Raw genomic sequence first — 15,904 nt, forward strand, 5'->3', positions numbered from 1 at the left:
ACGTGGTCATGCCATTTGGATTGAAAAATGCAGGGGCCACATATCAGAGGCTGATGAACAAGGTGTTTTCCCCTCACTTAGGAAACTTAATGGAAGTATACGTCGACGATATGTTGGTAAAGACCAAGAAGGAAGTCGACCTCTTGTCTGACCTCTCACAAGTCTTCGACACCATAAGGTTGCACGGGATGAGACTAAATCCTGCAAAGTGCGCCTTCGCAGTGGAGGCAGGAAAATTTCTAGGATTCATGCTAACACAAAGAGGGATTGAAGCCAATCCCGACAAGTGTAGAGCTATCCTAGAGATGAAAAGCCCGACTTGTTTGAGAGAGGTCCAACAGCTGAATGGCCGACTAGCAGCTCTCTCCAGATTTTTGGCAGGATCAGCACTAAGATCCCTTCCGCTGTTCTCCCTACTGAGAAAGGGGCATCAGTTTGAGTGGACTTCCGAATGCGAGGAGGCGTTCTAGGAGTTCAAAAAGTTTTTGAGCCAGCCTCCTATCTTGACCCGACCTATAGCCGGAAAAGACCTCATCCTATACCTCTCCGTGGCAGACAGGGCTGTCTCAGCAGCCTTGATAAGAGAAGAGGAGGTCAGGCAACACCCAATCTACTTCATCAGTAAAGTTCTACAGGGCCCTGAGCTAAGGTACCACAAATTAGAAAAGTTCGCCTACTCCTTAGTAATAGCCTCTCGAAGGCTACGGCCTTACTTTCAGGCTCACACAATAAGAGTCCGCACGAATCAACCCATGAAGCAAATCCTCCAAAAAACGGATATTGCAGGAAGAATGGTACAATGGGCAATAGAGCTCTCCGAGTTCGACTTAAAGTATGAAACTCGGACGGCGATTAAAGCCCAGTGCCTCGCCGACTTCGTTGCCGAATATGCAGGGGATCAAGAGGACAAACCGACTACTTGGGAACTCTATGTGGATGGATCCTCCAATAAAACAGGAAGCGGCGCAGGCATAATATTGGTAGATGAAAGGGGAACCCAGATAGAAGTTTCCCTCAAGTTCGAATTCCCAGCTTCAAATAATCAGGCAGAATACGAAGCCTTGATCGCAGGATTGAAGCTGGCTGAAGAAGTCGGTGCTACGAAAGTGATGGTATACAGCGACTCCCAAGTGGTGACCTCTCAAATAAGTGGGGAGTACCAGGCAAAAGACCCAACTATGAAAAGGTACTTGGAGAAAGCCTCGGAACTCTTGGGGCGCTTTGCAGAAACCGAGGTGAAGCACATAACTCGGGATCTAAACAGCAGAGCAGACGCCCTATCCAAGCTAGCAAGCACCAAGCCAGGAGGAAATAACAAAAGCCTGATTCAAGAGACTCTCCAGGAACCTTCAGTGGTAAAAATGGAAGACACACTAAAAGTCCTTGAAGTGGTCGGATTGAACCTCGGATGGATGAACCCCTTAGTCGAATACCTAAAATTCGACACCCTCCCTAAGGAGGAAAAAGAAGCCCAAAAAATACGAAGGGAAGCACAACACTATACCTTGGTGAAAAATGTTCTCTATAGAAGGGGGATATCAACACCATTGCTAAAGTGTGTGCCGACCTCAAAAACCACCGAGGTGTTGGAGGAGGTACACAGTGGAATCTGCGGGAATCATCTCGGAGCCAGGTCATTGGCCAGGAAAGTGATCCGAGCAGGATTCTACTGGTCAACCTTGCAGAAAGATGCCACAGAATTTGTGAAAAAGTGCCAGCCATGTCAAATGCATGCAAATTTCCACGTGGCTCCCCCAGAAGAGCTCATTAGTATCACTTCTCCATGGCCCTTTGCAAAATGGGGAATGGATCTGTTAGGTCCTTTTCCCCAGGCGCCAGGACAAGTTAAATACCTAATAGTGGGAATAGATTACTTCACAAAGTGGATAGAAGCAGAACCACTGGCCACCATCACTGCACAAAGAAGTCGAAGGTTCCTCTACAAAAATATCATCACAAGGTATGGGATACCTTACTCCATCACTACAGATAATGGGACCCAGTTCACTGACTCCACCTTTAGAAGCCTGGTAGCCAGTATGAAAATAAAACACCAGTTCACCTCGGTGGAACACCCACAAGCCAACGGGCAAACCGAAGCAGCCAACAAAGTCATACTGGCAGGACTGAAGAAAAGATTACAAGATGCGAAAGGAGCTTGGGCTGAAGAGCTCCAACAAGTACTATGGGCTTACAGAACAACACCCCAATCCGCCACTGGAGAAACGCCCTTCCGACTAGTCTATGGCGTAGAAGCAATGATCCCAATAGAGATCAATGAGCGAAGCCCAAGAGTGATTTTCTACGACGAGATCAGGAATATACAGGGGCACAAAGAAGAGCTCGACCTGCTCCCTGAAGTCCGAGAAGAAGCTCAAATAAGAGAAGCAGCGCTAAAACAAAGGATGACTACAAGATACAACAAAAAAGTCATTCGAAGGAATTTCACCCCTGACGACTTAGTCTTGATCAGAAACGACATTGGAGTCAACAAATCTGGGGAGGGAAAGCTCGCTGCTAATTGGAAAGGACCATACAAGATCGAGGAGGTCTTAGGAAAGGGCTATTATAAGGTGACCGACTTAGGCGGCACCGAGTTACCAAGGTCATGGCATGCTTGTAATATGAAAAGGTACTACAGCTAAGAAGCGAACTCTACTCCCTGATGTACTCTTTTCCCAGCTTCATGATTTTTTCCCAGAATCAAAGGGTTTTTTCTGGAGAAGGGTTTTTAACGAGGCATCATAGTAGGGGCTAAGGGAAATAAATTATCAAAAGCCCTTAGTAGCAATAAGGTACCTCCTCAATTAACAAAGATCTTTTTCATTTTAAATATCTCTTTTAAATTCCCTTTTTATTTTTCCTTCTACGAAACGCGCCGATTTAAGCTCGACAAAACGTGAAAATCCCATGAACCGACCTAGATGGTCGTCAGGATAAAACGACGAGGTACAAGTCGGCGTAAAGAGGCTATAGAAGTCGATCATGATAAACTCGGAAGCAATCCGACTCATAGGTCGGAAAACGAAGCCGAGTAAAGCTAAAATGAATCGCAAAAGTAGCCTAAGTCACGAAAAACTCAATAAAACAAAATTGAGTACTAGGAATAACAAAAAGAGATAAGGAAAAACTACGAAAGAATAGCAAGGCTGCCTTAAGGAAATTCAGAAAAGCAGGCAAGCCCCAAAGAAAAGGTTTTTTTTTTCCTAGAAAAGATCAAGGAGTCAAAAGAACCACGAACAGAAAAAGCATGCGCACATAAGGTAACTCAAAACCCTTATCCAAAAAAGGGTACTTATTTTTTAACTTACAATAACCCTTATAAAAAGGGGTATCATAAAGTGTTTTGTTTACGGCCCTAAAAGGCCAAAAAATTGTTCAAACACCACCAAAATAAATAAAGAGTTTAAAAAAGAGGGGCCCACAGGCCGGGCCCCAATAGCCAAAATCACTTCTCAAGAGGATCACCACCAGCAGAGTCAGGGGGAACACCAGAAGCAGGAGTCGAAGAGGAAGTCGGAGGAGCGGTAGAGGAACTCGGAGCATCCTTGGAACGAGGAGGGGACTCTATGATCCTCTGACCCCGAGTCTTTAAATCAGACTCAGACTCCACCACGGGGACAGGAGGATCCACGATGGCACCATCAACTACAATCTTATCAGGGTCCAAAGGAGAAAGGTCCAAGTCAGGAGCAATAACTCCGACCTGTTCCTTGAAAATCCTCCAAGCCTCGTCAGCACCATCCGCAATAGAGTCCTCCAACTCGGTATAGGCCTTCCGAGCGTTCAGCAAGTCATTCTTTACAGACACAAGATCAGCAAACAAACTGTTGTAGCTGGCTTGCGCTGCTTTCCTCAAATCCATCTCCATGTTGCACTGGGCTTGCAACTTCTTCCCCTTCTCTCTGAGGCTGTCCCTCTCCTCCGTCAGTTTGGCGACTTTCCCCTCCAACTCCTTCTCATGCTCCTGATATATACGAAGCCTACCCTCCAGCTCCTCGACCCTCGAGGTCGTCCCTAAAGAGCTGATGGGAGTCTTCTCAAATATATCCAAGAGTTTGCCACAAACCCCCGCCGTCTTGAGACTCTCCTCAACCACAGTAGTGAGGTAGTGCCGAACAGAGACATCATCCATACTCATACGAACATGAGGATAGATGTTCTTTCGGACGAACACAAGAGCGTCCGCCTCACCAGTAGCGCCAGACTCTAAGGTCTTGCGCTTCTTTGGCTCTAGTTCAGGAGTAGGTCGGACGGGAGGGGGCGGCAGAGAAGAAGCAGAGGAAGAAATTACAATAGGTTGAGAGGAAGTGCCGACGTTCCGAGGAGGAGGAGGGGGAGAGACAACCATTCTAACACCTCCAGACCTGGCTCGAGACTTTGCCTTGGCTTCCTGAACCCTCTGGTAAGACTCTTGAGCATTTTTCTTTGCCATCTCTGCAAAAACAAAATGATAGCTAAAATCAGACAAAGTCGGTAAAAGAAATCGCAAGTCGGAAATAAGCAAGAAGTGCAAAAAGCTACCTAATTGTGGCTGGACAAAGGCCGGCGACCCCTGGAGAAATTTTTTAGTATCCAAGTATGGGGCCCTCCCCCACACTTCTCGGAGGAACCCCACAATGGCTACCTCGACCTCATTTAGGTCATCTAGACCATATTTCTCGCAGGGGGAGGCCTCCAGCCAATATAAAGGAAATCGGGGAGAGGAATGCTCATCCAGGAAAAAGGGGTGGTGACCCTCTACAGCTTGCACTTTGAAAAAGTAGTTCTTGAAGTCGTGAAAGGACTCGTCAAAAAGGGTAAAAAGCCTCCGACCTTGAATGGCTCGAAAGGACACCCACTGTTGCTTATTATTTATCCCACTGAAGGGTTTGGTCATATGGAAAAGGTAAAAGAAAATCCTTAGAGAAGTCGGAAACTCTAGAGCCTGGCTGATAAATTGATAAATTTTTAGAAAACCCCAAGAGTTGGGGTGAAGCTGGGTGGGAGCCACTCGGCAATGACGCAATACAGACATTTCAAACTCTGAAAAAGGGAGGAAAACGCCCAAACGAGTGACCATACTCTCATACATAAAAAAGAAATGAGGGGCCGTCTCGTCAGCCCTCCCGAAACAAACCCGGTCTTCTGGACCCGGGACTACCAACTCGTACTTGGGCTCATCTTCTTCAGAAGTACAAATTCTATAGTGAGTACGAAGGTGGGTGATAAATTCAGTGTCAACGGAGGGCTCCTCCCCTAGAACCGTAACGTCTACCCACTGGGAGAGAGCATCTACGGAAGCCATTTTCTTTTCTTAAAAAAGGGGATGACAAGAAACCTACAAAAGAAAAGAAAAATCAACACACGGTCTCTAAGGGAAGGGGCACGGAACTAAAGCCTACAAATCAAATCTACCTACAAGATAAAGGCACGCAAATAGAAAACATGTCACAGAAGGGAAAAAACTAACCTTTGAGTCTGAAATCAAGACAGGAGGAAGTAAGAACCTTCGAAACGCAACAATACAGCACGAACAAATGCAAGGGAAATTTGAAAGATTGCAGAAACGAAACAACGAAAGAGAGGAAAAGTATTTATAAAGACGTTAGGGGCATAATGGTAAAATGGGGGCAGTCATTAATGAAGATGCACCGTTACCAAGGCCATTAAATCTCTACGCACACCCCTAACGGACACGACGCTTGATTAGACGTAACTGTCAGAACCGAAAGGTCAAGAAAGATCACGTCGGTTCCTAAACCATCACGTCGGTCCTCCTGCAAATCGGCCAAAACCCCGAGTTGAATACTCGAACCCAACTCTTAAAAAGAAAAAAAATTGGGCTCGAGTAGGGGCACTGTTCATACCCTGGCCCAATAAATAGGGCCCAAGATCTAAGCAAAGAAGCCCAACCCAAAGGGTTGGCCCTCCTCCAGTACCAGCCTTCGTCCCAGAAGTCGGTACTAAACACGACCTGCTCCAAAGAAGTCGGATACGAGGGTTAGCTGGCAGATAACACTCATTCGAATGAGTAACTGCCCCTAGAAACTCTCTAACCACTTCATAGAGCCATATCTTAACCTCCCTAAGATATGGGAACGGTTATCCGCCTAAAAAGGTGGCACTACTTCAGCGGTGGTTATTGGTTCACCACTATAAATACCCTGACTTCCCTCAGGTATCACTAAGTCCAATACATTCTAAACTTGCTTATACCCTTGCTAACTTAGGCATCGGAGTGTCTTTGCAGGTACCACCCCCCATTCTTTCACACGTGCAAGTCGGACGGAGGAACACCGAGTTTCGGGCAAACGCGATAGTCTCCTCCCTCACACGTTTGGGCCTACCAACGTCATCCGGCCCACCAATCTCTGGTTACCCACCGTAACATAAATATTTGGTGATAATTAATTATGATAGAGTGAAGAGAAGGTAGAAGGAGAAGAAAAAATGCGAAAAAACAAAATAATATAATAATGACTATTAGATAATGACATGTATGTGTACAGAGAATAATAATAAGAGAAAGAATAGTATTTGATATAGTAAGGGGATATAATAAAAGTTATAAATTAATAATTTTAAAAAATAATGAAATTAAAGAAAATATTAAATATTAAATATAAAATTAAAAAAATATAAGATATTTTTTATCATTTGAAATTTTACATCAAGATAAAGAGTCCTTTGAATATAAATTTTTATGTCGACTTCAAATTAAATACTATTAAAAACAAATAATTAAACTTAATAACATTTATAAATAGTTAATTTGTAAATAATGTTTCTAAATTTTTATTTTAATTTTGTTATGCATAATAACAACATAATAAATTTGTTTAATATCTTAATTTAAATTTATAAATTTTATACATTCTAAAAGTTAATTTGATAATTTGGGTAAAAATTTTAAATGCTTTATGTCTTACTTTTTCTAGCGAAACTTCAACAACTCATAAAAGTTAACAGAATAGATGGTTATAAATCAAAGTAATAGATAAGATTAAAAGTTGCGAATTTACGATAATAATATTTGGTGATAATTAATTGCGGACAGTCGGGTGAAGAGAAGATGGAAAGAGAAGAAAAAAACGAGAAATGAGAACAAAGTAATATAATAATAATAATGGCGATGAAACAATGACATATATGTGTATAGAGAATAATAGCAAGAGAAAGAATAGTGTTTGATATTGTAAAGGATATAATAAAAATATAAATTAATAATTTTGAAAATATAATAAAATTAAAGATAATTTAAAAAATTAAATATAAAATTAAAAAAATAAAATATTTTTTATCAATTGAAATTATGCACGAAGATAGAGAGTGTTTTGAATATAAATTTTTATCTCGGCTTTTAATTAAATATTAATTAAAAATAAATAATTAAACTTAATAACATTTATAAATAGTTAATTTGTAAATAATGTTTTTAAATTTTTATTTTGATTTTGTTACACATAATTTTTAATTGAATAATCTTGAAGCGTTTATATATTTATTTTTAAAGTCAATAAATCTGATAGTTTTTCAAGACTAAAGAAGTTATTGATAAGAAGATGTATGATGAATTACGAAGAATTTTTTTTCAGATACACAATTTTTATACTCTTTTATTTTGTTTATTAATTATTCTTTTATTTTGATATTTAAAAACGAAAAAAATAAGTATTCTCATTTATTCTATTTTTTCACTATTTATAAAAAAATGAAGACCTTTTCGTATTTAGATTCATATTTTGGCCTACCACTTAAAAAAGATAAAGACAAATATGAATATTCATAACATTTAAGTAAAAATTATCTTTTGTAAATAATTAACATATATTTTGGTTTATATATACCCTTTTTGAATCAAAATAATATTATTATCATTATTTTTTGAATTATATTTTAGTTTATAATAATTTTAATTTTAATAAAATATAATATAAATAAAGTCACGTCAACATTAAAATAAAAAACATACTTATCTAATAAATTTAAAGAAGGAATGATATATTAACAAAAAAATAAAATTAATTTCTTAAAAATAATACAAACCGCTAGTATTTTTAAAGCCCATAATAATCTATAGTCTGTACCATTCCATGGAAACTGGACTTTGAATGTCCTCATTGACCCATTGATTATTCATTTTTCAAAACATAATTATAACTGAACATTGAAAAAAAATAACAAAGGTGGCAACACATTATGCATGAAAATAATGTAATCGGGATGTTGGCCCAGAATTTAAATATATATAGTTAGTCAGTGAGGCTGTTGGCTTCGGCCGAAAGTTGTTGAGAGTGGAATTCTATAAACGGATTGAGTTTATTTTAAATTATCTTATTTAGAACGATTTACTATTTTGGTTCTCAGTTTTTGATAAAATAGATTCAAAAAGAGAGAAATGGAGAAATGGCGTCTTGAGTTTTCGACCCTTAAGAAATTATCCTGTCGGTAAAATATAGCAAATACATGAAGACATATTCTAAAAAAACTATAACAATCATATTTTGACGTGATATTTTACAATTCTAATAAAAAACATAAGATTTTTCAAAATAGAATTTTAATTAATTGTATATTTAAGTTATTTTTAATTAATAAAATAAAAAATATGTATTCATTGTTAAAAAAAAAAAAACTAATATTAAAATAGTGTCTATTATAAATAGTGTACCAACAACGAAATTGTTTTGTATTTTTAGAGATTATATATATATATATGATTTCAATGTTTAATCTTTTCCTTTAATATTAAAAAAATGAAAATTTATAAGGTATAACCTTAAGTTAAATTTTTTTTAGGTGAGTAATTAATCAGTATTCAACAAAACAAAAGGAATACTCAAGGTTCACTGGTTCAAGGATCTCCAAGAGAATAAATTAAACTAAAAAATAAGAAACAAAATAAGAAAAAGAGAAAGGCAAAATAAAATTTGTTTAATACAATATCTATATTTACTGGCTTAAAGCTTTGAAAATTGATATCTGTAACCACTCTTTCTTCCTCAAGCAAATCAACCAAAAAGGAGCCACCCATGTTCCCTACAGCAATATTATTAGGGGTAAAATGACCATTAACCATTCAAGATCTGACAACGTGCTTAATCTATCAGTTTGTATGTCCTCTTCCTTTGATCTCGCATCCAATATACCAACGTTATCTTCAAATAATTTCTTTCCATAACCCAATTTGATTTTCAATTTTCAAATATTCTATAGCACAATATATATAATATTGGACTATGCACATTTTCTTTTCAAAACCAAATAAATAGCTTTACACCACACACGTGTTATAAATTTCATAGGACCAATATTTGGAAAAGAATTTTATGTGGGGGATTAATATTTAAAAAACAGTGTTGTTAGGTAAACAATGACTTTTGTAAACAATATGAATAATAGACTTTAAAATCGATTTAATAAAGTAAAAAAATATCCCACTCCTAAATTACCTCCTAAATTCTAACATTAGGGTAACTATTCGCACATCTGATAAATTGAACATCCAGTCATGGTTAACTGTGCATGAGTAAATCGAATCAAAAGGAATAATCATCTAATTAAGAATAATCAACATAATCACCTACATACCTATTAAATTAAAAAAAATATAGGTAATCAATATATCTATTATTCATTGTTACGGCATGGCCCAAATTGAATGTGGGCCGGCCCGACCCGGGCACCACCCGACCCAAACGGTTAGGAGCAAGGCGCCCGTTCGCCGACCCGGACACGCGCCCCTGACAGCTTCGCTACAGCTGTGCAGGGGAGGTCTCGAAGAAGGTGGGCCTGTCCTTGCAGGGCCCACCTCTAACACAGTATAAATGGGGAAGGACCTACCCTTCCCCCAAGGTACGTGACACACCACTCAATCCTTATTCGCCTGCACACTTCACTGACTTGAGCATCGGAGTGTCTTTGTAGGTGACACCCCCTACCACACTCAAAGTACTCGGGACGTCGCCTACCCCAACCCAGTGACGTACGACCAGACGAGATCTCCCCCCTCTTCAACCAGGACATCTACCCGAACTGTTCAATACCCGATATACCGAACATTCATATTGTTTAATATTTTTATTGTCCTATCATACAAACTAACTTTTACGGTGATAGTTCTCTCAAGACAGCTCCTTATATTAGTGTTTTCTTTAAGAATCGTCCAACCAAAATACAAGAATTCGGATCCCCAAAAAACTGAGTGAAAAAGTATCGTAGAGTGGAGCTATTAAGACGTCGACTCTAAAAAAAAATGCTATATTTCAAATCTATTAGGATCAATACCTAAAAAATAATTTCCATCTTTCTAACACTATCATTATTTCTCTGATCCTAAACTTTCTTGCAAAGCAGCAACCTCCCTGGAGACGAGAAGGAAGCTAAAACGTTAAGAAGGGAGGCTGCCAAATACACAGTCATACAGGGCCAACTATTCAAAAAGGGACTTAGCCAACCTCTAATGAAATGCCTACACCCCGATCAGACGGACTACGTGCTCAGAGAAGTCCACGAGGGGTGCTGCGGTCACCACATCGCGTTCAAAGCCCTAGCAAGGAAGCTCATCCGAGCCGGATATTATTGGCTGTCGATGATGGAAGACTCGAAGGGGTTTGTAAAAAAATGCGTCAAGTGCCAAGAGAATGCTAATTTCCACAGAGCATCGGCCACCGAACTGAGCCTGATGACGTCCTCCCGACCTTTCGCACAGTGGGGAGTCGACCTTCTGGGACCCTTCCCAGTTGGCCCAGGGCAAGTCAAATACCTCATAGTCGCCGTTGACTATTACACCAAATGGATAGAGGCCGAACCGCTGGCCACCATCTCCTCGTCCAATTGCAGAAAGTTCATGTGGAGGCAGGTGATAACTTGTTTCGGCATCCCGGAGGTCGTCATCTCAGACAACGGGACGTAATTCACCGACAAGAAGTTTGTAGAGTTCCTCACAGGCTTGGGCATCAAACAGAGATTCTCCTCGGTAGAACACCCCCAGACAAACGGACAAATCGAGTCCGCAAACAAGGTCATCTTACTTGGCCTCAAGAAGCGACTAGACAGCAAGAAAGAAGCATGGGCTGACGAGCTCGCCTCAGTCCTCTGGTCCTACCGTACAACCGAGCAGTCAGCAACAGGAGAAACCCCTTTTCGCCTGACATACGGGGTAGACGCCATGATACCCGTAGAGATCGGCGAACCGAGCCCACGGGTACTTCTCAAGGGGGTTGAGGAAGCAGTAGAGAAGGACCTAGTAGATGAGACCAGGGAGAAGGCCCACCTGTCAGAAGTAGCACTAAAACAAAGAATGGCCCTGCGCTACAACACCAAGGTTCTCAAAGAGAATTTGAGCAGAACGAACTCGTCCTGCGGTGCAATGACATCGGCCCGCCGACCCAGGGAGAAGGCAAACTGGGAAGGCCCCTACAAGATCAAAGAAGTGATTGGCAACGACGCCTACAAATTGGAGAAGCTCGATGGAAGGGAGGTCCCGAGAACTTGGAATACGGGGAACCTGAGAAGGTTCTACCCTTAGATCAAGTATGCCGACCAGGCGATCTAATGAGCTTAATCATTTACCTTTGTATCTGTCAATGGTAATAGACTTGCTTAATTGCCGATTAATATTTACTTACCATTTCTTCCAATTTTATTTCTATTATTCTTTTTCCTACTTACACATCACACGACGACGAGTTCCACGACGCATTAAACGGAACCACAATACGGCACCCCGGGACTGATCACCCCGGGGGCCACCTAAACCACAGCCACTACGGACGGCTACAATGATAAAAAAAGGCCACGACCTGGCCCCGCTACCAATACAATGGTAAACGAGCAAGCACTAAGCTCACATCAACAAAACGGTAACACGACGAAGTAAAAACACCACCAGGGGCAAAGACGACGGTGACGATAAGCCGATCAAACGTATTTTAAAAGTATAACAATGTAAACAAGTTCTACAACAAAAAACAAGTTCTACAAGCTCATTTCCTCGGCATATCAACGATCTTGCCATCCTTGATTGTCTTGAATACTCCAATCGCTGATGTGTCGAAATCGAGAGCCACGATCTTCACCTGGGCCTTAAGGGCCTCCTCAGTCATGAAGACCGCGTTCTTTCCCTGCTCTCTAATCGCCTTGTGTTTCTTCTTGAGCTCTTCAACCTCGGCCTGAGCAGCCTTAGCCAGCGAGACGGCCTCGTCACACTCTTTCTCCAAGGCCACCACCCGACCTTGCGCGGTGTTCAGCTGGCTCTCCAGAGTCATCTCCCGCTCGGCTAAACGGGACACGGTCTCATCGGAGGCTTTCATTTTCTCCTCGGCAGACATGGCTTTCTCCTCGGCAATCTTGAGTCTCTCCCCCGCTTCAGACAGCTGCCCTTGAAGCGATTCAACTTGAACTTTGAATTCATTATTGGCCGTGGCAGCAGATTCAAGCTTTCTTCGTAGTGACTGCATCCCCGACAACTCGAACTCGGCCTTCCGAGCTATTACAACCCCACGAAGCAGCGTGTGATACATCCACCTCGCCTGGCTCGTCAGCTCGGTACCAAGGAAGTGATCCTCTGTGTCGGGGATCAGTTGGGAGTCGATGAAAGCCCCAGCATCGAAGTTTCTCTCCATCACAGTAAGAGTCCCCTCAGGGCTACAGGATGCCCTCTGCCTTTTGGGAGTAGGGACAAGCTTTAAGTCGGGACTCTCTTGTCGAGAGGAGGAATGCCCAACACCGGCCGTCTCCTCGTGAATAGGGGAAGCATGCACGCCGGTAGGATTCTTGTCGGACATTTCGGCGTCACGAGGTGAAGGCACCGACTGATCTTTCTTCTCCGAAGAAAGGTCCTCCGGCTTCCCGGCAACCTTCTCGTTGGCCTTCTCCTCATCACTATCCTCTAAGAAGGTCTTATACAAACCCTCGAGCCCTATTACTGAAGCCGACATCTCCACTGCAATGGACAAACAAACGTGTTAGTTGTGAAGCCGATAAAACCAAATAAAGCGATAACAATGCAAAAAACACAAGACAAAATAGCTCACAAATATAACTCCTGGCGACCTCCCGTTCACCCATGAGGAGGTGGGGGTTCACGTGGTTCTTTCCAAAAACTGCCCACAACACGTCGGCAATTCTCTTATTTACAGCAGACATTCCCTTATAGGTCACCTTTATGAAGGTGTTAGACCCCGCCCCGAAGCTCCAGTATGTCGGGATGAGGCGCTCCCCCTCCAACGACAACCAGAAGGGATGCCGACCTTTGGCGGGACGGACCTTGAAATATTTATCCTTGAACCCATGATACGAGTCCTCGAACAACCCAAATATCCTCCGACCCTGGGCGGATCGGAAGGACAAGAACCCTTTCCTCGCTTTCCCCTCCTTGGAGGGATTAGTGAGGTTGAAGAAAAAGAGAAAGACGTCAACAGACACCGGCAACTCGAGATATTCACACACCATCTCGAAACAGCGGATAGAGGCCCAACTGTTCGGATGCAGCTGTGACGGCGACACGGATATCCGGTTGAGAAGCGCCATCTGGAAGTCAGAAAACGGGATGCAAACGCCCACTGGGTGAACATGGCCTTGTAAAACCAAATCCAGTCGGCAACCAGGGGGGAGTGAAAATTAATTTCATACAGCCGTTCGTTGGGGGCGGGAACGAAGACGTCATAATTGGCCTCCTCGTCTGTCCCTCAACAAAGATACTTGCCTTGTCGGAACTCCGTCAACTCCCCCTCGTCCATCTGGTTTGGCGAATCCTTCACATCGGAAGTCACCCAGGCATAGGGATCGTAATTCGCGGCAGAGGGAGAAGCCTGAGAAACGATGCGAGGCATACCTATAGTGGGGTACCACTCCGTTAGTCTATGAGGTCGGGAGTCCGGAAAAAGCCCAAAAACTATATTTGTCCTATCCAACAGTTAAGATCAAGCATGGCTAAAAGCTATCTATCATACAAGCTATCTAAGAGCCTACCCTGGAATGGTAACCCCCCTAACGCACCTACTTGACACTAAAAAGTTATCTACCACGCAAAAACCAAACAAACAGCAAGAACAAGAAGCAAATACAGACAACAAACGTACAGGAAAGACACCAATAAGTATAAGAAAACAACGAAGCAGAAAAAGAAGGGATTGATGCTCACCTGGATTAGTTGCGAAAACTGGGAAGAAAAAAGGAAAGATGCGCAAGGATGCTAGAACGAAGCTTTGGGATTTTTGGAAGTGAAGAAGAGGGAGATAGGAGGAGCAAGAGTGGGAGAGGAAAAACCAAGGCAAAACTGTTTAAAACTGCCACTCAAGAAGCGCGAAAGGCCTGGGGGCAAAATGGTCTTTGCATACAGAGTTTTCCAACCCATTATGAGCATTTAATGCTCCGCGCGAAGAACGAGGCGATAAGCGGCCGTTCCAACAACGAACAGATACGTGCGCAAGAGGCACGTCCCCTCCACGGACGGCCGATCTGGCGACAACGCACGAAAGGAGAGGACACGCCACCAACGACCCTCACGGTCATTGCTGGCGCGTCGGGGGCACTGTTACGGCCTGGCCCAAACTGAATGTGGGCCGGCTCGACCCGGACACCACCCGACCCAAACGGTTAGGAGCAAGGTGCTCGTTCGCCGACCCAGACACGCGCCCCTGACAACTTCGCTACAGCTATGCAGGGGAGGTCTCGAAGAAAGTGGGCCTGTCCTTGCAGGGCCCACCTCTAACACAGTATAAATGGGGAAGGACCTACCCTTCCCCCAAGGTACGTGACACACCACTCAATCCTTATTCGCCTGTACACTTCACTGACTTGAGCATCGGAGTGTCTTTGTAGGTGACACCCCCTACCACACTCAAAGTATTCGGGACGTCGCCTACCCCAACCCAGTGACGTACGACCAGACGAGATCTCCCCCCTCTTCAACCAGGACATCTACCCGAACTGTTCAATACCCGATATACCGAACATTCATATTGTTTAATATTTTTATTGTCCTATCATACAAACTAACTTTTACGGTGATAGTTCTCTCAAGACAGCTCCTTATATTAGTGTTTTCTTTAAGAATCGTCCAACCAAAATACAAGAATTCGGATCCCCAAAAAACTGAGTGAAAAAGTATCGTAGAGTGGAGCTATTAAGACGTCGACTCTAAAAAAAAATGCTATATTTCAAATCTATTAGGATCAATACCTAAAAAATAATTTCCATCTTTCTAACACTATCATTATTTCTCTGATCCTAAACTCTTCTAATATGGGATTATTCACTATGCTTTTTCCAATATTCCTCCTCCACAGTCCAAAAGTAAAAATCTTAAAAGAAAAGCTGTCAGAGAACCACCACTGTTACTTGAAATTCTAAAATAGATAATTTTCAATTCTTCCTCAATAGGAGAAAGAAAGAAAGAAAAGTTTCTTTTAATTAATGGTAACTTTCAATTGTACCCTAAAATTAGGCACATGACAACTGATCTTTATAGCATAACATTAAATCTCAACGATATTTTTTAAGAGACATCATGACCTATATCATTCAGGGAAGGCAGGGGGAAAAAAAGTAGTTATGGAAAAATAAATAGTTAAATGAAGGAGAGTAAATAAAAGGACACGACAAAGCAAATGAGGCAGAGTTTATGGAGACAAGGATCATGGGGCATGACATATTTACATGTTTTTGTGATTTGTGAAGGTAGTAAGTAGTAACTAGTGAGTTGCTTATTCTAAGTTAACTAAAATATTTTGGATTTAAGTTTTGAAAATAGAATAAAATAATTTGTTTATAAATCATATATAATAAAGAATATTTTAAAAAAAAGGTTGCGCATCAACTATATATATTTCTTATCTTCCTCTACTATTATAATTGGTGCATAATTTTTTAAAAATGTTTTTTATCATATATTATGAAAAAATGTATTTCGTTAACT

At 41.7% G+C, this 15,904-nt stretch overlaps 1 protein-coding gene across 1 annotated transcript; it reads left to right on the forward strand.

Annotated features, from left to right (window-relative positions):
* Positions 1-10,449: 10,449 nt before the first annotated feature.
* LOC140182249 (uncharacterized) lies at positions 10,450-11,512 on the forward strand. The gene is made up of 3 exons (XM_072228389.1): positions 10,450-10,593; positions 10,694-10,843; positions 10,949-11,512. Exons 1-3 carry the CDS (start codon positions 10,450-10,452, stop codon positions 11,510-11,512), a joined length of 858 nt encoding a protein of 285 aa, XP_072084490.1.
* Positions 11,513-15,904: the final 4,392 nt, after the last annotated feature.

The sequence above is a fragment of the Arachis hypogaea genome, chromosome 19, assembly GCF_003086295.3.
Source record: "Arachis hypogaea cultivar Tifrunner chromosome 19, arahy.Tifrunner.gnm2.J5K5, whole genome shotgun sequence".
In the NCBI taxonomy this organism is placed as follows: domain Eukaryota; kingdom Viridiplantae; phylum Streptophyta; class Magnoliopsida; order Fabales; family Fabaceae; genus Arachis; species Arachis hypogaea.